General features: G+C 46.0%; 1 protein-coding gene across 8 annotated transcripts in view; it reads right to left on the reverse strand.

The window, feature by feature from the left end:
- The window catches only part of CRB2 (crumbs cell polarity complex component 2), a 126,811-nt gene that overhangs the window by 8,016 nt on the left and 93,081 nt on the right, over positions 1-25,714 (reverse strand). For 5 of the 8 annotated variants that reach the window (XM_084493725.1, XM_084493728.1, XM_084493729.1 and 2 more), the window contains 7 exons: positions 17,353-18,054; positions 14,855-15,050; positions 14,178-14,317; positions 13,519-13,701; positions 12,921-13,034; positions 2,603-3,550; positions 1,239-1,783 (listed from right to left, as the gene is read on the reverse strand). In XM_084493725.1, the coding sequence (XP_084349851.1) occupies positions 1,239-1,783; positions 2,603-3,550; positions 12,921-13,034; positions 13,519-13,701; positions 14,178-14,317; positions 14,855-15,050; positions 17,353-18,054 (2,828 nt within the window). Of the gene's footprint in view, positions 1-1,238; positions 1,784-2,602; positions 3,551-12,920; positions 13,035-13,518; positions 13,702-14,177; positions 14,318-14,854; positions 15,051-16,512; positions 16,600-17,352; positions 18,055-22,203; positions 22,285-25,714 lie in introns of those variants that run through there. The other 3 variants (XM_084493730.1, XM_084493732.1, XM_084493731.1) reach the window with 3 other exon arrangements.

Consider the following 25,714-nt stretch of genomic DNA (forward strand, 5'->3'; position numbering starts at 1 on the left):
GCCTCTGATACAAATTATCTACCAGAGTCTGCTATTCTTCAGGTGAGTTTTTTGGTTCATTTGTCTGTGTTCAAATCCAAGCAAACAGCTGCCCAGATCAGTAACATTACAGGACGTATGAGAGAGTTTTCCCCATAGTTTCACATTAGAGAAGTCTGCAGCTCTCAGATTTGAAAAGTTATCCTCTGAAAAAAGGATAGAGAGACAGGAGTTACAACATAAGAGTGAGGTCTAAGAGTACAGATGTCCTGTTCTGTTTTCCTTTCCCGCCTGAACAAAAAAGGAAAAATAAAAATCAGACAGCATGGAAATAATGGTGCTTTATCTACTAAGAAGCCTAATGAAGTCAGGTAATTGCTGATTAAATACATAAAATTGAGAAAAGTTATCATAAGCTAAAGGCAATTCTAAATTATTAGAAACAAATAGATCAGGCACCAATCCCTGCAGGTTCGGCCTCATTTAGTCAAAGTATTTGACATCTCATGACATCAAAACACACTACAGCACCATTATAATCCTTAACACCCCTACAGCAACACACTGTGCAAACAGTGCCTAATTATAGCCAACTAAAGTAACCAACATTTCACAGAAGGAATGAAAACAAACACGAGACACAAGAGGAAAGGCGTGAAACAGGTGAAAGCAGCTTTAAGGCTCCTGAGAGCCTCGCAGTGTTCTGTCACTGGCAGGACACACCCAATGCCAAAGAAGTGACAACACTTCGTAGCACTACGAGCAGGAAGGACAAACACTAGGGAGCAGGGCTCCCCTGCTTTATGGTGGCATAAAGGAGAGGCACCTTCCTCTAAGGGCACAACGAGGACAGTTCCTTAAGCTGTTGGTGCTGAACTGATGAATTCTTGGTTGAAGAGGCTGTGCAACTGAAACAGGAAGAGGGGAGGAACTGGAAGGTTTACTGGTTAGAGGGTAGTGCCTGGAATGCCTGCGTGGGCTTGGCAATGGCAATACAGAGGTGGGCAGCAGGAGAGCAGAGCTGCCCAAGTTCTACAAGCTAAAAAAAAAATAAAAGGAAAAGGAACTAGAGAATAAAACCTGGTGCTTAAACTGTGTGTAGGATATTGAGTGAAACAAGTGCATCTGGGTCCATGTACCATTTCCTTCAATGCTTTAAAAAAAACTCAGTTTCCTGGTAAAAGCAGCAAACTCTTTTGTAATCACAGACCTATAATAAACTACTGCACACACGTAGAGAGAAACAAGAGACTTCTTACCTTGCAGGTGTTATCAGAGATGCATCCATTTACCAGATTCACATTTTGTTCCTGTGGGAGGCTGTAGTTCTCAACCTGAAAAAACTCTATTTCATGGTTGTTCAGCTGGATGTCTTGCAAACAGCCTTTGAAGTAGCCTCCCCACGCATCAGTGCTGCCTGGGTTCGGATGCCCACCGATATACACTTCATAGCCAGCTAAAAGAGGTGTTCCTACAAGGTGTCCCAGCTCCACGTATGTGTCTGATTGGTGGGCACCAACAATTCCTCCTTGGACAGACAGAGCTACCAAATGTCTTCTCCCATCAACTACATTTTCTGGAAATGTCACAGTATCTGTAGATAACATCTCTATCTTTAGCTTGCCATTCTTCAAGTATATCGTGAGGCAAGGGTCTGTTCCATTGCTGATCTGCAATAGCAAACCATTAGGTTTCAAACTACGAATGAAAAAGGAGATGTTGAAGTCAGCACCAAGGCTATCAGAAAGGATGAAAGAGGCAAAGCTGGTAGAATTCTCCAGGCCAAATGTTGCTGCTGGGCGCTCTAGAACAGAAAAAGAAATGTGCATCAGCTCCATGACAAGGGCAATGCAGCTGGCACAGGGCACTGTAACCTCTGTGAATGAGACAAGACCTTTCTTCCCAACATTGTCAACATGTATCAGGGTAATTTTGCTTCCTCCCCACATAGGTCTAAAATTAGGATGTAGGTGAAAGTGTCCTTGGTTTCCCTGGAGGGGAAGAACTTAGAACACGCAAGTAGCAGAAGAGGGAAAAGCAGATCTAGCAGAGACCTTGCCACCCAGCAGATTTAGTCAAGGACTTCTAAACCACCAAGCTGCTTTTGAAACTTGTAGATTTGGTAACAGCAGAACAACTTTGTACTTGGTACGTTTAGGCTCAGGAATTAAACAAAAATGGGCAATGTTAATATAAGCCTTGCAGGAACACAACAGTGCAAATGGGTGGGGTTTTAACGGCAAATTGTCACAGAGCTTCCTTTAACGCTATGTTATTTATAAAGCAATACATTCCCATTAACCCTAGAATCTCAAGCTCAGCTTTTTGTAGTTCAGCAACTTCCTTGCCCTCCTACAGTCACTTAGATCTGATACAAAGTGGAAGTCAGAGCCTCTGGCTCAACAAGGAATCACGCCTGCACCACAAATCTGACAGTCTTTCCTGCAGGAGCAAGTGACAGAAAAGGGATCAATGAGAATTTTATTTACAGAGGCATTTGCTTTATTCCTCTCTCTGGTCAAGTAGAAAATACTGCTTCTGGAGCTAACATCAATGCTTATCTAGCATGTTTGAAGCTGCAGCTGACAGATGAGCTGGCAGATGTAAATCCCGTGGCACTTACCGTAGGAGCACGCAGGGCCTCTGTAAGGCCTGGAGCAGTCGCACCTGAACGTTGCCCAGAGGTCCACGCACAGCCCGCCGTGTGAGCAGGGCCCGGAGAGGCACCACTCCGTCCGCTCACAGCCCAGCCGCACCGGGGACGACTCGTTCACCGGGAGGTCCTCCGGCAGCACAGCTTCAGCATCCACCCACACGTCTTGCAGGCAGCCAACGAAGCCCTGCTGGCTGTGTGTGTTGCTGGCCATTGGATCCCCAGCACCTCCGATATACACGCTGAGGAAGGTGTGAGGGATGGAAGCCGTGCTGTGAGGGGCAGGAGAGCTCCGCAGGCAGACGCCTGCTTCACAAGAGTCATGCCAGAGCTTCAGCTGCACGGTGCTCTGCAAAACAACTTCGACTTTATGCCAATGGCCATCATCAACTCTCAGCCCCTCCAGGAGCAGCAGGTACCCAACATCCTCCCTCTTCAGTCCCACATGCAGAATGCCATCAAAGAGCTCCAGGAACAAGTATTCAGCTTCATGGCCTCGGTAAAAAAGGATGGCGCTGGGCAAGGTGGTTCGGAACCGGAGGGACACACTGGCAAGCTGATCTCCTGCTATCTCCCTCCTGCTCTGATTGTTCACGGGCAGCTCAATGAGGAGATACCCTCTGGAAGCAAAGGAAAATGTTGTTGGTGTTGAGCATGTGGCATCAGAGAAACCAGGCTGGCATTGGCACAGGTGGCCATGGCTCTCAGCTTGGTAGGTGGGGATGCACAAGGCCTCATTTTGGCAGTCATGCGTCTGGCACCCAGTGAGCTTGACAGAGCAGTTCTTCCCTCCCCATACAATGCCATCCTGGCTAGGGGCACAGTGGCAGGTATAGTCAGCAATGCCATCCTCACAGACAGCTCCATTCTTGCAGGGACCCTCCTCACACTCATTGATGTTAACAGCACATTCCACACCTGCGAAAGAGATTTAGAAACGGGATCTCACTGCAGGGGATTGTGACTCCCTTCCCCTGAGCAAGCCGGCGAGGCACAGACCGCCCTCCCCAGCACTGCCAGGCCCTGAGCTCTTCTCTTCAGGAAGCCACGAGAAGCCCTAGGGCTGCCAGTGAGAAGCGCCTGCACTCACCAGAGAGGCCTACCATTAACATGCAAGCAACAGAGATGATTCTGTGCTGCCCTTCCAGGTGCTGCGAAGAGGGTGCTGTCTGCAGAGCTTCATCCAGTCAGCCTGCCTCATCCAACAGCCCCATTGCCCTCTCCCAGAGGATCTCAGACACCACAGCTGATCAGTGTGCACAGAGAGCAAGCAGAGGATATTAAAGGGACAAGACAGCACCGATGAGGATTTTATGCCTTTCATACACAGGTTTGGTACATTTAGATTCACATTAAGTCTACAGATCTGACTGGAGCATGTTCTGGGCACCATTGTTGCAGACAGCATCAAACTGGATCACCAGCCAAGGAAGTTATTGGGAAGCTTCAGTTAAGAAAATTCAAATTCCGTACTTTGGAAAACAATCCCAGACAACCAACCCTCCAGTTGTAAGACATTCACAAAACTCAGGTCATTACCAAACAACAAACAAAACATGCTCCACAGGCACTTAGTCATACTCGCACTGAAGCTGATTTCAGTTTCGTCCAGTCCTGCAGAAGTGAACTGGGTAAAAAGCACTGCAGTGCAGTTAGCACGTCTCCTCGAGGCACATGGATCCCAACAGGGCTGAAGTAAATTACAAGCCATTACACTCAAATCTGGTTAATGAAAATCAGCTGTCATTTTCCTGAGCATCTCCAGACTGACAGAAGAGCCCTCCTGAACCAGTTCACTGTTTATCTGGCCCATAACATCGGTTTTCACTAATCTTCAGAGACAGTCACACAGATAAGCCAAGCATGGATTATCCTGATCTAATAGTATTACACACAGAATCTACCCAGCAAGCAGAATGAGGACAGCAGAAAGAAAAAGAAGGAATTCACGCACAAAGGAGAGGAATCAAAACACAAAAGACATTTGTAAAGAAAAGCCACTAGCCAGAATGAGCATGTCAAAGAGATTAGAGAGTTGCCTGAGGGAAAAAGAGATGAGGGGAGATGGTGCAGTAGAAGTACTGGAGCTGGACTTGATGAAATGTGAAAAAAGAAATTTTAAAAGATACGAAGCTTCTTGAACCTGTATGCTGATGTTGGGAACCACCTCTCACCCCAGCAGTGACAGTCCTGCACAAACCCCTACAACCCTGCTGCCTGACCAGCTTACTCCTTTCAGAGCGAGCGTTTGGCTGCTGTTGGCACTGCAATCTGTGCAGATAGGTGAAGGCTCAGCACCAGCTCCAAAGTGTTCTTTAGTATCAGTGTAAGGCCGTAACACCTATCATGCTCTGTGAAGCATTGAAACAGAACAGGGAGGCTCTGGTAATTCTGCTCTTCCAGCTGTGCTGGAGCTGTTCTGTCACCGACATTACCTCAGATTCCTCTAGGACATGGCTGCACCTCTCTTCCTAACCTAGAAGAGAACTACTGTGCGTAGTGAGTGTACAAAAGCATGGAATTTGGCCAGTAATGTCTGCATTGAAGGGGAGCTCAGCTGATGGATAGATTCAGAGTTGTTAATACCACCTCAGCACAGCTTTTTTTCCCCAGCAATTAGTGCTCAGCGTACAGACCCTGGGGTGTGATCTTAACTGGCAAGAAAACTCTTGAGGAAACCGAGACAGTCAAGGAAGAAATAAGAGAAGAATCGAGATCCTGGGACAACATTACGGCTGCACTGAAGGAAATGCGTTGGAATAATGAACATACGGGATGTCTCTAGACCTGGAGAATCCCAGGGTGGGAGAAGAGGGGAAGAAATCAGCTGGAATTCAGAAAAAACAGCAGAGCAGTAGAATTACAGAGAGTGGGTTTCCTGACTTATCAGTGGATTGAAGGACTCTCCAAGCTGCAAGAGGCGGATTTGCAGTCGGACTTAGGGGCAGAGGCTGTCAAATGTACTGGAGAGGCAGTTAGGTTGAGCGCAGTCCCGAGTGCTTGACATGCCGCCCGTTTGAGATCAGAGCTGTTAAAATTTACCAGGGCAAAGAGAAGAAAAGAGCATTAGACTGAGTAACAAAAGCAGAGATGCCACGAATTTTTGACTTTCTGCGAAAGCCGGGCAGGCAGGCAGGCGCCAGCTGGCAGCAGGAGAGAGCCCCAGTGCCCCCTGTTCCCCTCCCAGCCCGACTGTGTCTCCTCTTGCCACACTCTGCCCACGGAGCAGCAGCACAACTCCTGCCTGCGCTGCTTCCCAGGCTCCCAGCTGACACCTGTGGGTGAGCACTGCACACCAGGTGGCAAATTAGTCCCCATGGGGAGTGCACAACCCCGGGCTGGTGGCTAATTAAACACCAAGCTCCCATGGGATGCAGCTGGTTTGATTTCTCGATTATTTGTTGGAAATGGGTGAAAAGAACAAGCTGGCACTTCAGGTCTTTACACACTGCTGTCTAACCTCACGGCTCACGAGCAGGCAAAGGAAACACCTAGCAGCAGAGCGAAGGGCAGCTTTTCCTAGAGAAGCTAAAAACAAACATTGTCTTTCTTGCTGCCATTGTTCCTGCCTGCAAACAGCCAGCCTTCAGAGCGCTAAGGCAGGAGAAGGAAAAGGCCTCTAAAACAACACAACATATTCTGCCTCTCCTAGAAGCCGGTGCAGCATCAGCCTTGAGTTTGAAGCAGTTTTTAAAACAAACTGGGAACAGAGGAGACTGCACCAGAGTTCTCCAAATCTGGCTAACAACAGATTTTTCCTGGAAGCTGCCGTGAGCCCTTGCTTAGCAGTTAGCCCAGTGCTGCTTCCCTGGCTTGTTATGTGCCTTGTGATGATCAAACCCTTCGTCAGCCAGCTTTCTTGCCCTCTTTTCTCCTCTATTATCACCAATGATTTTTGTCAGATTTGTTTGAAGATCACCAGTTTGTCAAATTCTTCAGTTACACCACAGTAAGACAGAAGGAGATTTCTACTGCATATTGCTTCCTAGGTGCTAGTTTTATCTCAGCAGAGGGGTCTGTAGTTTTGGGTTTGGCTGCAGAGAACCGGGTGTAAATGAAGAAAGGGATTTCAGCAAAGTAAAGGAACTTTCCCTACTTCAGGAAAAAAACAAGATTTTGAAAAAGGAAGTTTAAAACTAATTTGCTTCTCTAAGGAAAGCCTAAGCATCTTTTTCTAAGTATATACTAAAAACAATTTACTCTTACCAAGTCTTTCATGTACCATTTACATTTCTTATCTCAAATGTTTACTATTGTTCTTACTCTTGATAGTAAGAACAAATAAGGCTGCCAACGTGATTCATTATATCATTAGATTTTAAAATATGTAATGAGTTTCTTATAAAGACTAAAAAATGCAAAATAATGGAATTCGTTATCTGAAAAATGAGACAAGTGTTAGTTAAAAGGCTGCTGCCTGGAGACAATTATTTTCAAACAGTCCAGCTAATTTAGCAGCATTCAAGCTAACAGTCCCAGTAACCACAGGGGCTGGGTCAGAAACATACAGCCACAAGTTGATGAGCTTTAACAGTCCGCATTATTTTCAAATAGGAATCTATTCTCTAAATTCCGAAGTGTTACTGATGTGGTAAGAACGGTCTTGTTCCGTAGCTGTGTTCTGCAAATCCGAGTGTTCAGCACTCTCTGACTGTAGGTCAGGATTTACTGGTTGCTATCAGTGAGCAGAGATTCATTGAAGTGTGTGACTCCTGCAGTACGCTCAACAGATACATAAATTAAAAGAAAAAACTCACGTAAACAGAAAGATTCTGATTTATCTGCCACGTGCCAAAAAACCTGAAGGATGAGGACTATTCATGGGCCCAGCTCTTGAAACATGCGAGTTCAGCAGGGCTTCCCGGCCAGCGCTGGTGTGCCCTCTCCCCGTAAGACAACTGAATTCCTCACAACCTTTCCCTGGTGCATCCTAATTAGGGTTTGTATTATGACCAAAAGAAAAATGGGGGGGGAGGAAGGGAGAGGTGGGAGGAGAGAGAGAATTAGCAGCACCAAACAGACCCAGCCACAATTATATTTGCACAATTACTGCCATTTCCATGGCAACTCGCTGATTTGACCTCTCTCCCACCGTGCACTACTGCTCAAGGAGACAGTGGGGGAGGAGATAGAGAAGTGCACAGGGCAGCGGAGGGTTTGTCCCCTGACTTAAAACAAAAACGACTTCTCAATAGAAGAGTTTAAAAATCATTAAAAGAAAAAGGGAAATCGCAAAATGATTCTCTGCAAAGCAAATGTAATGTTTCAGAGAACGAGCAGGAGACACCGGCGTGTTCACAAAGGACACCTGAGCACAACCCAGGGACGCGTGCCTCAGAACAACTCCCCAACTGACTGCTGTAGGCTCCCGGCTTTCCGAACAAGTCAGAATTGTAGCACAGATGCCTACAGAGCATGCTGGCTGCTCTGCGTTTATCTTGAGGCAATGAGGAAATTCCTGGCCTTAAAGTTTCCAAAACAAAACTTCAGGTCTCTTCAAAATAAAAACATTCTGCCTTCCTAGTGAATTCAGTCCTTCGCACGCCTCCAGCTACCACTACGCGCACGACCAGCCCCCTGCCCTGGGCAGGCACGCAAGCATTCAGGACACACTGCAATTACTGTACAGAGCTCGTTACCTGCTAGCAGAAAAACTCCCTTCAGGATCACGCCAATCAGCACAGATTTCATGGCCGGCTCCTTGTGGACATTTGTGACAGTAAAGGAAGAAAAGTGGGGGCGAGCGGGGGTGGGGAATGGCAAAAAGGCTGCACTGGAACGGCAGGACGTGTGTGAGCTCCCCGATGCCAGTCAGACAAAAAGGGATTGGAGATGGAACCGGCCAATATAGCAGAGACCTGCGCCGCAGCGAGATCTAATCCAGCCCTGCTCTAAACCTCCCCAGCTGGCCTCTGTCAGTGCTGACACGAAGAATGTGTATGGCAGGGGGTGCGCGCTGCATTACGCTAATACCCTGCAGTGCCCGCAGCATTAGCGCCAGCAGCAGAGAGTCAGGAGACAATCTCCTGCCCTCACCACCCCTCAGGTGAATCTGCCAAGTTCCATCATCAAGGCCAAAGTACGGATTTTCCTTTTAACAGGCTAAGACCAAAAGCTGCGTTTCCATCCCCAAACCACACGGTATGGGGAGTTCCGAAGGCAGCGCGCAGCCCCTGCTCTGCAGTGCTTTCATTGCCTGGACCAGGGGACCAGCACTTTGTGCAGTTTTCTCCCTCCATCTGCCCCTTTCTGTGTGTCTGCGTGCACAAACATTTCCACTGGACAACAGTCACAAAGACAAGTCTCAAGGTTTAACTACCACAATCTGTGTCTCTGAAATCGAATGGAATGGAAGCAAATTCCCTGCTCCATGCTGAGTGCACCAGCTCAACCATGGGACTGCAGAATCAAAGCTCGCTCTCTCCATTAGCAACCTTATCAAATCAGATGTTGCAATTTCATTTTTTCCTCTGTGGATCTGGTTTTGGAAAAAAAAAAAAAAAGTGGCTACTCTGACACTGTAAAGTTTCTAGAAGAGGAACTGCACTTCCATGTTGTGAGGAACATGGAGAAGGTTGTTATTTCTGTGAAGAGATGTTATCTGGGAGCTTCTCCCCAAACTTCAGGATTCTGTTAGTATCAATTTCAGGTCCAAACAAACACAAGCTCCCAGAAATCAGAGTATTAGCAGTATGACTTTGAGGTATTAAAAGAAAGCATTCCAAGAACTCTGGCTGTTTGTTTACTTTCTTCTGAGTGAGCTCAGTCCAAACATACCAGTCAATTTCATACATATTTGAAGTGGGAGGGATATGGTGAGTATTTGTTTGGAGTTAGAACTTCCCAGATTGTCACAGCTGGTTGTATGTATGCATCGTCCTATCCCAGCCCCAATTTTAAATGCTATTTATAACAGCTAGGATGACCCTTCTGTTCCTGTTCAAGAGAAAACAAGAGTGGTGCTTGTTCAACTGTGCTCATTCAACTGTCCACTGCAACAATAAAGTATAACAGTGTGAAGACCAGAGAACATTACACCTCTTCAGGAAGATCCACGTTTTGATTTCTGTACACGCACAGGTACACACACAGCCTCTGTACACTGCCGATTGGAAATACAGATATTGAACTCATCCGTGTAGCACAAGGCAGCACAGGTTCTGACCCCCTACTTGTCACTACATCTTTCTAGATACATTACATTAAATATTGCTAATTACAATCTGCAGTTCCTTCTATTCCCGGGGTCAGCTTAAGGATATGTACAGACTAGGTTCTGTTAGAGACATATCACGAGGATGGGAAAATCCACTGTCATGAAAATTCTAAATAGTACAATGATATGGAAGATAAAATACTTAAATACGATGTCTTCCAAGCCAGCTTATGATGTTCTTTGAAACAGAAGGATTCTAAAGAAATTAAAGGATCAGGTGATTCATTTTCTAGATGTTTTAATTCCCCATTCTTACACGCTGGCAGTTGTGAGAGTTACAAGATTAAGTCACGCAGTTTAAATTCAGAGAATTATTTTGTACCAAATCATATGTAAAAATTCTTGAGGAAGGTCAAAATAACGTTAAATATTTCAGAGGGTTTGTAACAGAAAAATGACAGAAAGTGGAATGCGATAGATAGAAATTTCCAGTTTTCACACATCTTCCTTCTGCTCAAGCAATTGAAATGTTTTAAAAATAGCCAAATTCTACCTAAGTGGTAACATGTTGCAGGTTAAAAGTCAGTTCTCTTTCCAAGCAGAGGCACCAGTCTTTCTTTTTGTCCTGGCCTAAACTATTATATACGATATACATGATGGACTGAAATTATTCCTACATGTAAATAACTAATTTTGTCTTTTTTTTTCCTAAAAGATTGACGTTTCCTAGTATGCTTTTTCTCTTGGCCACAACTGACATAATTTCCAAGACTATGCAAGACTCTCTTCCTCCTTCTCACTTCATTTAATACCCATGAAATCTTTTAATTCACACTTCTTACATCCTCTCAGGGCACATCCTCTATAAAGCACAAACTAATGCGCTGGACTGACTCTTCAGGACCTATTACGTACTTCTCCCAAGAACAAGGCACTGCTTCTGCGACAACCACATTTCAGAGAAAGAACTTTCTCATCTCCCTCCAATGCTGTAGCCTAAGACAGCACTGAGGCAGTTAATTTGCAAAGAATGAATTTCTCCTGACTTGCATTGTTATCCCAACACCCCCCAAATTCTTCAGACTGAAGAAAAAAAATGCCGAAAGAACCTCCTGCCGCCCCAAGAAAGCATTCCTCAGAGTAGCAAGTTCACTTTAATCAGCGGAGGCAGCTTAAACCCAAGTTCATGGCAGATCTAAGCTGCCACAGAAATGTGTTTGGAGCAGAAACGTTATGGGAAGCTTCACAAAGTTGTTCTGTGATCCTAATACGAAGTAATAAGCTGTTTACCCAGCATGACTGTACTGAGATTAATTGACAAAGGAGGGGAGATTAATTGCTATTATTTCCCTGTCAGCTTCACTCCTCCACATGCACTCGCCGATCTCACAGAGGCTGCTCCCAGCCTTTCACTGTGTTAATGTGTCAGAACTACCTCAGCTGAAACAAAGTCCTTCACCAAAAGCAATATCCAGAAGAGCAACCTGCTTCTAATCCCCTTCAAGTACTAATGAACCCAAATTTTTGATGCACCAGAATGAACTCCAGCACTCCTTTGCTCACCATCCTGTTCCTGTCAGCTTTTCCGCCTATGAGCATGCTAAGAATTGGAAAGGATTAAACAGATCAGTCTGGCAAGGCAAAATGAAATTCTGAACACTCTGAGGGGTACTGGGGCACTGCAGGAAGAAAAGGGAATAGGGCACGTACGTGAGAGGGAATTCTGACAAGTAGGATGAACGTTAAGACATCACTTTGGACAAGATCTCAGTTCGCGAGTGCAGCACGGTAACTACCCAAGAAGTAGCAATGCAGAGTTTAGGTAAACACCTATTTTCAAAAGCCTCACCTAAAAAAAGCATTTTTTTTTCTTGGCCTAACCTACATCAGGAATCCAAAGCAAACCACATACACCACAAAACCATACAAAGAATTCAGCCCACTAACAGAATGCGATAACTACGAGTGGACTTGAGATTCTGAGAGTGAAAGCCCCTGTGTAATGGGTCTTCCCAAGAAACAACTGGACAGACTTACTCCTACACAGCTCAACCATTATGACTAGAGAGGGAAAACAGGAAACTCTCCCATGTAATAAGGACCTAAGACCCTGGAATGCTGCTACCTGCTATTCCAAGAAGTTAAAAACTTCTTTACTCAGGTTGGAAATTTTTCTTTTTTCCCCACGAGATGGCAGCCTAAGAACACCACGGAAAGGTTACATCCACATCAACGATGCACAAATGGAAGATCGTGCTAGGGGCCACCTTCTACCTTCTTATAAACTATTTTGGTGTTAAATTGTTCAAAACAGAGAGTACATATAGAATCTGAAGATGAAGACGACTGAGAACAACTATTCTAAACTGAGATGAGGTTTAGTATCAGTCAGCAGCGCACCTTCCCAACAAAGCTGACGTGCAGTACTCACTATCCCCTGGTTTCTCAGCTAGAAAACAGAGACCCATTAGGGTCAGGAAGGGCATTTGCGTAAGAATCCAGACTCCCCACTCCCTTGTAAACAGAGGAGGCTTCATTTGCTCACATCACAAAGACCTTTTGACCTCCTAACATTGCAAATTACTGCCTTCAACCCCAAATCCCTGGCTCTTATTATCCAGGGGTGTTAGGGAATAGATATGTTTTACAGATGTTTTATGTGCCGGTGGATCCAACCTGCTACGATCAGTGGCTTGTGACATCCAGAGTTTTAAGTGTGGTTTTTTTTTTTCCATTTATATTTTTTTATTTGAAAGTGTTTTTTGTTCGCATTCATCATGCATATATACAAAAAAAAAATAGTTCTCCTGGTGAACTTTCACTCCAGGATACGGGCCTGCTAGATCTAAGAGTCTTACACTCTTCTACATAGTTGATGTTCTCTCTCAAAATCTAGTCCATAGTCTAATCTACTTGCTTGACCAAAATCACATGATTTTCTCATGGCATTTGAGCCCTGAACTGCAGAATTCCCTCTGCACAACTACTGAGCCCTCCACAATTTATCTCAGTCCTGCTTAGCAGCCTGGGCTACCCAAGGCTGGAGTCCAGTCCTGCAGCCAGGCAGTAATACAGCGACTCAGCATTAAACAGACTGACCTGATTCCACCCACCCGCCTTCGCCAGCATTACCTGAATAACCTGGTAGGCAACGGCAAAGAAAGCCATCAACAAGGTCCATGCAGTGCCCTCCATTCTGACACGGCTGGGACTCGCACTCATCAATGTTCGTAAAGCAGGTCTCCCCTTTGAAGTGAAAACACAAACACCTATCTTGAGTGCATGCATGCATCAGTGAAGGAGACGATATGAATGACACCTAACATTTTGCAGCTCTTTTTGTCACCTCAAAAGGCAGAAGAATTCCTTGAACTATAGCGTGTCTCTGCAGACACTCTGGTTAATAGATACCATCATTGAAACAATTCTGAAAAATGAAGTAAGGAAAGGTTGAGTGATTTGCCAGTGTCATGAAAGGGAGCGGGGCAGGATCAGAACTTCTGAACCATTTCCCTCTGCACAACTGTGGACCATACTCATTTTTTTCTTTAAAAAAGAATGAACTATTATTGTTAGCTCCTCTTTCCAGGGAATTTCCACAGCTCTTAAATCCATGTTTTATAGTTATTTATAAACCAGGGAAATGGTGGGTAGTATTTCAGTTGAACATCATTTCTATCTACTCAAACCACAGGTGCAGTGAGGATGCAACATGTACTGCATAGCTCACCTGCAAAGCCTGGCTGGCACCAACACTGGAAACCAGCTGCTTGGCTATAGCTGAAATCACTGGGGAAGTCAGGTCGTGTTCCATAGTAGGACTGGTTGGATCGTTCGAGGCATACACCTCCGTTGTAACAGGGATCTGCTGCACACTCATCCACGTCCTCTTCACAGTGCTGTCCTGTGTAACCTGCCAGGAGACAGTGTAAACATCACGTACCACTTCACTAGAAGTGGTCACCCAATTACTGTGGTTGCCTTGAAAGTGAGAATAAAAGCCAAATGACCCTGCAGCTCATCAAGTAGGGAGTCTCAGAGTCCTCCAGTTTCTCCAGTATGTCAAAGGCAAGAGCCAGATAGCCAATTTGCAGAGAACTATTAATTATAAAATAAACATATGATGGGAAAAGGCAGAAAAGAGGAGAAGGGAAATTTTATGGTTGAGAATCAGTGTGCCTTTCTCAACAAAGGGATCAATTAGATCCTGGAATGAACTGTAAAGACAAGTGGTGGCAGCCTCACTGTTTTGGATAATCAAAAAAACAATCATGCTGGACCATGCAGTACAATTGTTCGTTCCTTACTTTGTCAACAGGACAATTTATAATGCCCTCTCCATTGCAATGTGTCTACATGCTGGCATAACAGAATAGATTTCTAACCTACCTGGCCAACAGGCACAGCTGTAGTTCTTGATTCCTTCAACACACGTGGCATTGTTCAGACAGGGCTCAGAGGCACACTCCAGGATATCCAACTCACAGTGGTCCCCTTCAAAGCCTGTGTCACTGCAGTCACACTGGTAGCTGTGGGGCAACAAAACAGCAATGCAGAAGGCTCTTCATTTTGCTGCTGAGTCCCGTGTAAGAAAAGAGCAAACGAAGCTGGAGTTCGTCCTCAAACCCACTTGGGGCAGAGGAAAAAGACATTTCCATCCACACAAACAGGCCACGCTAATGAGAGAGCAGACCAACCCCAGCAGTCTGGGAGCTCACAATGTCTGTGAAAAGGCAGATTCACACACACACAGGTATGTTCTCAGCAGCTGCTTTTGCTGATCAAGATCTGCAAATCACTTCCCTTTGCATCTGATATGTCAGCTGGAATCAATAACAGGAGCCATCTTCTACCTTTCTTTGAGCATCCTAGGAGTTTTGCTACTGGTAGGGGTCCTCTCACATATTGCTATTAATCACTCTCAGGTACTGCCACTGGAACCACTGGGAGGTATGAAAGACTAAATCCAATTCTCCCAGTGGATGTCTACTCTAATTTGACAGGCTCCACTAAGCAGAACTTTAGATCAGTACCAGTATCCGACTGTCCAAACACTGATTTCTCACCTGTTAATGAGGTCATGGCATGTCCCGTTGTGCTGGCATGGCTGGCTCTCACACTCGTTGATGTCCACCTCACACTGGATTCCTCGGTAACCGGGTGCACAGGTGCAGGTGTAGAACCCAACGTGATCTATGCACGAGGCCCCATTCTGGCAAGGGTATGAAGCACATTCATCTATTTCAGCATCACAGTTTATACCTTGGTTACAAAAGAGAGAAATAACTGTGTTAAAAATCCAGCTAAGCATATCTGTGCTGCCTCCACTTCTGAGCTGGACTCACTAAAGCCATCAATCCTAAGGTTACCAACTCTAACTGGTTACCATAATGATCTTTTCTAATTTTGCCATAAGAACATTGGGAGCTTATGAACAGTATGCGATTCTTACAAATTAAGGACCTTTAATTTTTACTTAGAAACAAAATTGTTTTGTTTAGGATTTTGGATTTCAGTCTTACAACAAAACTAAGAAAAGTTTCCAGAATTTATGAAGGTTTTGTTTCTTTCATGCAGATTCATTGAAGTAGTCAATCAATCAGCACTTCACAAATGACATCCATTTGCTAAATAAGCCATAAAATCTTGATCTTACTTGCCTGCACTCCTTAAAAATCTAAGGACAGCTGTTTTGGCTGGGGATCCTTTTGGGGGAGGGAGGACAGGGATGAGGAAAGAAGAATCTCGCTGCTAGTTAGCATTATTTAAACTTCTATATATGATAGAACCCTTACACTTTTAGTTAGACATGGTACTCTTCACTTGTGTTGCACTGCTATTAACCAGATCCAGTGTTCCACATCAGAGGCAGATGCATTTTGGGAATGGGAAAAGTGATCTCTACCTGCTTCTCCAAAACACTGTTCCATTTATTTAAATAATATTTGTAACTTGCTTTGAGATACCTGGGAAAAAAACATTAAAGCAATGCAAAATGCTAATTACAGTGATACTAGGTAATAGTAAGCCATCTAATTATGAAACGTTACTAAAAATTAGGCATTAGCTGTTGTTACTTGTGAAGAGTATTAAGTCAGGCATTTTTGGTCCAAAACCTCAGCTTTCACTGACAGAGGAAGACCTGCCATGCACACTGCTCTGCAGCAACCTTGCCGTACTGTATTCAACCACTTCAGGCTGTCTGTGGCCTGACATCACCTCCAAACATTAGTCATAGCAGTGGCACCTGCCAATCCATCTAATCTCTCCTGCTTGGTAAAGGCTAAAAACATGGACAAGGCCATCCTAATCCTCAGGAATGCGGGCCCCCTAAGCTGCTGTTTCAAACCTGTCAATACCCATACAAAACTTCCTTCACCCAAATTCTGGCTGAGAACACCAGGAAACAACCTGCCTTGGCAGCCAGTGGTGGCAGAGCCTCTGAGTTCAGGACGAAGTACTAGATCATAGGCTCGTACACAACATCAGAGTAACTCAGAGAACAAACTCCTCCAGCTACCTGGGTTATTTTATCACTTCCCTGGCAGGGGAATCCCACAATCCTTATTTGAAGATTCAGGAAAAGGTACAGAAGAAGGTGATTTGCAAAGAGAATCACGTTTAATACTCAAAATCAGTGGTAACTGTAAGGCCTACAGAATTCTGCTTTTTTCCTCCCTTGGCTCTGTTCAGTTTTATCAGAGAGTGACTCAGCATCACTGACCGCATTCCTGATGTTGTAACTTCTCTTCATTCCACTGGTAATCAGCAGCATTCCTTCGCAGCAACCTAACTCTTGAGTCACTTCAGTCTGTGTCAGTGAGGAAGGCTGAGAAAGTTCATGTGCTAAGTGGTACCAGGCAGCCACGGGCGCAGCACAGCCGCATTCCTCTCCGATAAGCAGGGCTAGAGAAAGGAGAACCCCCCGCTGCCTCCCTCACAGATAACTCACAGGTGGAGATTACTCTCTGAGTCACCATTAGCACAGATGCACATAAAAGGGATATTTATGCCACATGCCAAAAACATTCTCCAGACATCAAAGAACTGGAAAAGAAATCTCCACCTAAAAGCCACTCTCTTCCAGAAAAGCCTACTCCCCTCAGACAAGTCCTACAGGACAGGACAAAGAACTACAAGTCAGACTCAGTCATTCCTGTTGGGACTTAGTTATAACACTAAGTGTATTCTTCCTGATACTAAATCTCTTTCCTTGTACATCTCCCGTAATTTCCTACTGAAGCTAATTACATCTCCTTGGTATCTAGCACTCCTGGCTCAGGCAGCGCCCCCACCTTCACTCTTATATCCATGTCTCTCAACATCAACACCATCCCTGGAAATCAAATTCTCAGCTACTTCCTGGGAGCCATGAAAACAAGCACCATGCCATCATTCACACACAGTACAAAACGCTCAAAAAATCTGAGTTGTGCATCAAAGACTCAGCTGTAGAACAACAACTTCTCGGGACAGCTCCTACCACGACCAGGCACGTTGTGGAGCACCAAAAGCAGCGAGATGTAACCCAACCACCAGGCCAGTACACGAGCATGAAAGGTACCTGTGTAGCCAGGGATGCACTTGCACAAATAGTGATCCATCTCATTCAGGCAGGTGCCATTGTTTTTACAGGGCCGGGACGCACACTCGTTGATGTCTATTTCACAGTTGTATCCTTGGAACCCAGGCACACAGAAACAGCTATACTCATTCACCCTGTCTCGGCAGATGGCTCCATTCTGGCACGGGTTGGAGGCGCACTCATCAATGTTGTCTTTGCAGTGGGCCCCGGTGAAGCCAGGCTGGCAGATGCAGGCATAGTCCCCAGGACCCTCAACACACGTCCCGTTATTTAGGCAGGGGTGGCTAGAGCACACAGAGCTTTCTGTTTGGCAGCCTTCTCCATCCAGTCCCGTTCGGCATTTACAGGTGTATCCATTTATACTATCTACGCATTCAAAACGAGGATCTTTACAGGGGTTGCTCTCGCACTCGTTAATATAAATGTCACAATCACTACCTGTAAAGCCAGGCATACAGATGCACTCGTATTCCAGGAGTCCTTCGGTCCTGTTGCAAACGCTGTGGGCAGGGCAATCATGTTTGACGCATGCATCATAGAGAATTTCACAGTTTGTGCCTGTGTAGGCTACAGGCTGCACAGGGCAGGTGCACTGATAACCCACTTCCAAATCCTTGCAGGTCCCTCCATTTTCACACGGGGACGATGAACAGCTGCTGTCATTTTCAGAGGATGAAGTTCCTGTTGAGAAAACGGACGCTGTATTAGTCAGCAATAAGTAGCCCTACAGAAGAAAGCCCTTCTGCTGATCACCACTTGCATCTCAGGGGTTGCCAGCCTACAACCTTACACAGCAGGAAATCCTTAGGTGTTAGAAGAGCAGAGATGGATGAGGTTCATGCTGATGGCCCTAACTATTAATATCTGCAAATTTAATTCTTATAAACAAGATTACACAGGTACGTGATAGAGAAAACAACAAAAAACGTTCAATGTGTGTATTTGTCAATAGAGAATGGCAGAATAGGGGGAATCCTCATATCTTTTCCAAATGAAATTTTAAATTCACTTTGTGAAATGATCTAACTGGTCAAAGGCAAAAATGGCCCAGGGAACAAGAGCTTGCTGCCTTGGTACTGGAGTTAGGATACACACCCTGGACTCGATGACACAATGATATACTTGCAAAAGAAGAAAAATAAAAATAGCACAAAGGTAGAAAGGCAATGCAGACAGTCCCCCCTCACAAAGACAGCAGTCATTAGCTTCCCATCCCACTGCAGCTTTCTGGTATCAGGCAGCTTCTGCTTTGGTTCCCATTACAGGACGCACAGGAGAGAAGCTGAGGGGCCAACCCCAGGCTGGTTCCCGCATAGCTGTTACAAAGCATCCGACATGGAAGTAACTCTGCAAACAACTATACAGCAGGTGTTTTGGAAAAAACGCTTCTCTCTTGGAAAAATCACTTCTTTTTGCATGCCATGCTCTGCCATTTTTGCTGTCGTGCGTGTACCTGCGTGCAGCCCGTGACAGGTCCCCAGCCACTGGCAGAGCACGGGCAGTCACTCAAACCGGGCCCGCAGAGCTCTCAGCACCGCAGCTCACTGCCCCCGGCCCTCGCCACGTTTCTGCCAGCACGGAGAGGTTTCAGCACGCTGTGCTCCACGCTGAGGACGTGCCGGGGTCACACAGCACCGCCACCACCGTACCCCTTCTGGGCTGACCTTAGTTATTCTCTCATTTGTGCCATCACCCCCCCAGCCCATTTTTGGTTCTGTTCGCCATGCCCTGGTGCACCTCCTACACAGCCAGCAGTTAATCTGCATCAGTGGCTTTCTGTCAGCTCCGGGCCCCATCAGCTCCCTGGTCCCTTTGTGCACGAAGGTGGAGGCATCCGGCTTTAGGGCCTGAAAGGGATTTAGAGGAGACTTTGGTTTACAAAAGCCTGCCCCTACCCTGACCTCCCCCTAATTCCTCCCACCGAAGGACTGCAGTGTTTCTAAGTCTTCTTTTAAGAGGCAGTGCCGATGGGGGAGGGAGGGTGCTCAGGGATTTAGCCGGCCCCTTCCCCTCCTTCCCAGCATCATCCCCCCCGCCCAGCCTCCCCTTCCTCTCCCATGTGATGCCGGGGATTGCTGCTGAGCGTGCACTGTCCAGCAGGCTCATTATTCTGCCGTGAACCCTTTTATTCTCAGATTCCCAGTCAGGCAGAAAACAAGGATGACGGAATCTGCCTGGAATCCCTGTAGCAATTAGAGTGGGAGCCCAGGAAACCATTCCCAAAAGCTTTCCTAGGCAGGAGATCCGAGCCTTTGTACGCTTAATGAGGAGCCAGGCCCAGCCCGTGCCTTCCAGAGGCCAGGAGCCTGTGACAAAAAGAGCCCAAGCCCACTGCGTGCTCAGGACGATTTCTCTGGTTTGCAGCACAGGAATTGACATTTCCGCAGTCACCCCAGCACTGCCGGCATAGACTGGCTGCAGTCACTTCAGGGACTACGTGCGCTGTTCTGTTCCCATTATAAGCAGACTGGCTACATGTTTATTGCAAATAAAGTTAAATAGCAAATTCCTTCAACATTTCCTGTCGTCTCCAAAGCCTTTCACAGCACACGTACCTCTCGGTCCCCCCTCTGATTTGGTTCATCACACGGCTGCAGTGCTCGCTCACCTGGGTTAGCCGCTAACGCCTGTCCGTGGCACCAGAACTGGGTGAGAACTGCACGTCCCCACCTGTGCACACTTGGAGATAAAACAGGGCCGAAGAGATACCAAGTCCAGCAAACATGAAGCTTCATTAAAAAGTCCGAAGGCCCTCCTGGCTTACCAAAAAAAGGCAGAAGAGAGGGAGAATCCCAACTCCTCTGCAGTCACTATGGTTGTGAACAGCAGCAGCAGCTACCTTGCTATGTGTACTCACAGCCAGCTGTATCTTCACGTCAGGTATGTGCAGGATTGCAGAGAGACAGGTTCACTGCACTGTTACTGGATTACCTTTAGCTACATGTGACCAAATGTTTCCTGAGTTACGTCTAACAGTGGTGACTTCAGCAGGACCTTATTCTGCAGAGAAACATTGCCTTTTTGGATTGGTTATTAATGAACGCTCTGTGTTGTCGCATTGGTCCAACGCTTCTGATTCCATCTGTCAGGGGTCTCCATGGTTAGCAAAAAAAAATTCTGCTTTCTGGATTTAATCTTCTAATTGTAAATTTAAAACATTCGTGGCCTCAGGCAGAAAAGGCAGCTGGATGCACTGAGTGCTGAGCCAAGTTGAAAGTAAAAACCCTCTTCACTACTTGATCTTCCTAACTAGTCTCAGCTCGGGCTGAACACGGCAGTGGTCATTAAAGCACCGTGGCACCTTTGGAATTTAATATCAAACAGGTAATTAGTAAAGGCTCCTTTCCACTCCACTTTAGCCCCCATGAGAACTCTGCCTGGAGATGCTTCAAGCACAGCACTGGCACCTTTCCACATCAAAAGATGAACGTTACCTGTGTGCGTCAATTAACCTCTTCCCTTAGCACCCCGCTGCTAGGCAAGGAGACAGGTAATTACCAGAGACAGCAAAGTTCTCAAAACAAGAAGGAAAACACATTTCTTTTTCCATCTCTCCCCCAAAGCCTGAATTGCCCTGCGGAGCTAAGCAGCTGGCCTCTGGCAGGGATGCCCAGGCAGCCAGCCACACTACTACTGCAATATTCCTGGACAAAACATGACCCCGTGTAAATACAGCACAGCCCTAACATCCATCCAGTGGCAATGCTAAAGTTTTGGCCAAATACTTTGTCACAGAGGAGACATTACTCTTCAGCAGAATTTATTACAAAGCAATCTCAGAAAGGGGGACTTCAGCAGTGAGAAGTGAGAGGAGCACTTGTGGCATCGCCAGAGAGCTACACACAGCCTGCAAGAATCCAGTGTCCTGAACGGGTATCAAGGATGGAGGCTGCCACCTACACTGAGAACAAGTCTGATTTTTTTAGCTCGGTTTTTGATATTTTCATCAATCAGCCCAAGGGCATACAGTAATTCCTCTAAATTTTGGAATAAATTACTACGTGAATGTGAATTGCATATGAATATGCAACAAATGCTAATGAAGCATAACAAATTAATTAGCATTTCCTGCTGCACCACATCCATGTGACTGTAAAAGCATTCAGACCATGCTGTTTTATGACAATTGTGAAAATAAAGTCAAAAGAAGTCACTGGAGTTTATAGCTTTCCACAAAAAGTTTCTGTTGCTAGTTCAACAGCAACATTCAGGATTTCTCCTTTACCTTTCACAAGAACATTACAAATCAGTGATGTTTTAAAGTGGAAAAACAATGACCACTATATTGCAGTCATGCCATCCTGCAGCCCTACGCTGGAATGAAACTGGAGAAGACACAGTTTCTTTGAAGAATATGTTCCAGGCATTTAGGGGTGGATTAAGAGGAACTTCAAAGGCTATAGAGTCAGATATAAAGCATTCCTTGAGCTCTGTCAGGATAGGTCTGGTTTTGCACTTTAAAAGAAGCTGACAAAGGTTTTCCCTAGAAGAGGGGGGTTTGTGACCTTTTGTATCACTTTAAGGCAAATGAGCTGCTTTTCTGGGCTTTAATAATTGGCTTTAATAGTTTTATACTTTATATCTTTATTAAATATTCTCGTCAAAGGGCAGTTGCAACAGCCAGCTTTATATCTATAAAATAAGAAATCAGCAATTACTGAGATACAGGGCAATCTTGTTTTTAAAGCCCACAAGTTGCAGTGAAGTGACTTCTTTCACAGATTGCCCTCCGTTCTGGTATTTTGTTAGCACTACCAGCTGAAGGCACCCCTTAACTGGCACTCTAGCACGTACTCACTGACAACGATATCATGCCTCCCTGATAACTACCTTCGAGGTGCTCTTAGCAGTCACTTAAAATTCCAGCAGGGAAGTGGCTGTGTTAGGTTATCAGCCCAGAGACCGTCTTGTCTTCTTCACACTGAAGGACAGCACTGACATGTGACTACTGTCATTTGTTTGGCTTTTAATTATATTTAATGCTTCATTCAAATGGCACAACATCACCTCAACACACACTAGAAAATTCCAAGCAGTCAGTGGCACCTCCCTGAACACCTGTGCACACATGTGCCCTGCACCCAGCACGTTTTCACCTGACGACCACCTCTTACTAATGCTCCCAATCCTAGACACAAATGCCTTATGAGTCAGGATGCCAGAAAATTATTACCTGGCCTGGCAAAAACTCGATGTGAGCTTAGGCAGGCCAATTCCATTTTCCTTATCAGATTGCCCAGCTTATACAATAGATACTATTACACATTCTCACAAGTCTCCTCTAAGATTAAATTATTCCAAGCCTTTAATGCTCTACGTCAGAGATATTACAGAATTTAAAAGTTAGATTTTTCTCCTCTCCCTGACATGCTTTATTTCTGCACATAATGTAAGTATCACAGCTGCCTATCACAAGGAGAGGTGGTCACAGAAAAGGGTGCGCTTTGTTCCTGTTTCTGGGTTCATACCAACACTACCAAATGCATTTTCACTAGTTCCAGGATGTGAAACTTGCCCACTTCTACACCTGCCAGGTGTGGCTTTGAGCATTCCCAGAGGCCTGAATCACCTCTGGAAACAGATAATGCCCAGCAGAAGGTAGGCTCTGGAGCCCGGGGCAATGTCAGATTGGGTACTTTACCTGGCTTAATTATGGGAGCACTAATGATAGAAGGAATTGTCTTTCCTACCTTTGGGTCAATCTGAAGTGGGGCTTTTTGAGACAAAAGGATGAGAACCTAGCCTGCATGGCTCTAACTTTTGTCATCCCCCTCAGCCTCCCTCTCCCAGAAGGCCAGCAGGGATGTGAAATGCCATGGGGAAGCTGCAAGGCTTCTGGCAGGGAACCAGGCTCCAGGCGGCACCAACAGCCTCACCCAGGTCCCACGCCAAGCACGGGTCGGGAATGTACAGTCAGCTCCTGGAGGAGCAGGGCTCCTACAGCGGGGAGAAAAGAGTTTACACACTTCATCTCCTAAATTAGCACTTTTGTCTTCTATTATTCAGCTTGCATCAGATAGGATTTTGGCATATTGTCTTAATGATGTACTTTGGGAAAGGACTACTTCATGCTTACAAGTCTTACTTTCTGTTTCCAAAGTTACAATCCGTACATGGAGCACTATGTATGTTTGTGCATAGATCTGCCCTGTTGAATTCCTTGGCCTTCATGCTGTTTTACATCTTACCCCCTCTGGTTGTCATCATTCATGAAAAGCTTCGGGAGCCTTGTGGAGAAAAGGGCTTCCTTCAGGCGGATTTCACCCGCCCGCTCACTACAACTCAAAAAAAGACAGATTACAACGGAGAGGAGAGAAAAGCAGCCTTCCCAGCAGCAGCCCCTGGCTGCACCGCAACGGCTGAGCTCGAGGAACCCTCAAGAGCCTGAGGGGTGAAGGCTCAGGAGCCCACCCCGATGCGACTCCAGCAGGGCTCCCGCTGACCACCCTGGCACGTTGCCTGCTGGGGAAAGGCAGCGAGGCCGAAGGTAGAGAGGAGCCCTGCACCCTGGGTATCCGAGAGCTTAGTTAGCAGTTGTGTCACCCACTGAAGGAATGGAAAGAGTTGGGTTTCCATGCCAACAGGAAGGCATGTGCTTATATTAGTAAATCCCTGCCGACCTCTGCTGATCTTTCCCTGTCCTGGTCAGTGTTTGGGATTAGTGACAGGGCGCACACCACCGCCTGCTCCTGGGTCCCACACAGCACAAGGAGGCCTGGGCAGGCTGAGGGGGGGCTTTGCTGCTGCTTGCCCTCCCTCCCCCCAGGCCTGCTAACTGCAGAGGGCGAGCCTATCTGCAGGGGAAGGCAGCGACCTGACAAAACCCAGTCCTTCCCTAGGAAGAGCCTTCAGTTTACCTGCCCTGGGGGCACACCGCCCCTCTTCAGGGGATGCTTTTTGCATCCTAGGCCCTTAGAAGCCCCACGTTGTTGTTGGCACAGCAGAATGCTGCCATCCTCACTACAAGCTAAAAATTGAGGTGTTTAGCATGGGGGAGAGTGAGATTAAGCCCCTTCTCCCTGGACACAGTCAAAGCACGTGTTCCTAGTAATAGGAGCCAGAAATAATAACCAGAAAGCAAGGCCCTGGCATTCTCTGAGACCACTGACAAGTTTAGGAAACGCCAGCAACTGGCACTGATTTCATTTGACCTGAAGTATTCCCTAACTGATATCCCTTGTCCTGTTTGCCGTGGAAATGGCCATCTTTCTCATGACCTGTTCAATGTTTTAGCACATCTATGAAGATGTACCTCCCACTATCTTTCTCTAGAACCTAGAGAAAGACACAGGCTATAAATAACTGGGTTTGATAGTGTTGCATATATTGCCACAGTAACTCTTTGATCTGTTCTTACAACATCCCCGTATTTCCCCTCCATAAACACTCCTCCAAGCTGACCTTCATGGCTTACACTTCTCTGATCTCTCAGCCATTTCCACAGATCAAATACTGAGACGGGGGTTTCCTGCATGGCCAGTTAAATAAAATGAGTCATAAGCTTTAATTTCCAATTCTAATTTAAATTTACTGACAATCAACAGAGTTGAAAGGATTGCATCTCTTTGTTTCCATGTTTAAAAGAGCGTAAGGCTTAAACTGGCTGGATGTCCCAGCTAATCTCAAGAGCTCGCGTTAGAGCAAACAGCAAACTGCCAGAAAAAAAGTTTTGTCTGCACGTGTTCTCTCTCAATAGGTACCCAAAGCATTTTAAAGGCCAAAGGTACATGAGTTACTGTGCTTGTTGTTGCCTGGAGTTGTGGAAACAGAGAGGAGTAGACACTTGGCTCTGCTCTCCAGAATCTACTTTCCAACACACCTTAGGCTGAGAGCCGTCCTGTCCATTACGCAGCAAGCAGCACTGAAAGTGCAGGCACATGCGGAGGCTCCTCCACTCTCCCTCCAGAGTTTATGTTAAACCACTGGAGATAGCGTGGATCTGGGAGCCGGGTGGTCTTGCAGTTACAGCTTGCAACTGGCCATTGAGATAACCAGCACCATGACTGGATAACTTGGCCATACTGTGCCTCCATGGTATTTTGACTCAGCCCATTAGAAATCACAAAAGTAGTCCTATGCCTCATGAGGGCAAGAAAAGGCATTTCCTTATGGCCTTAAGAGCTCTACAGGTGCCACATAAATACCACCAGTCGTACAGGTAAATCCTGGCTGAACTCCCCTTGCAAAATAGAGCAGGTGTGGAAACCTGGGCTTGCCTTCAGCTTTACTGGCTACGTTGATATGTCATCCACCATCCAAAAGAAAAGGACATTCTCAGGAAAATACTGTTCCAGAGAAGAGCTTCACCCAGAAGAGGAAAGTTATCGGTGCAGCAGCCAAA

Source organism: Aythya ferina (assembly GCF_964211825.1).
Source record: "Aythya ferina genome assembly, chromosome: 20".
Lineage (NCBI taxonomy): Eukaryota > Metazoa > Chordata > Aves > Anseriformes > Anatidae > Aythya > Aythya ferina.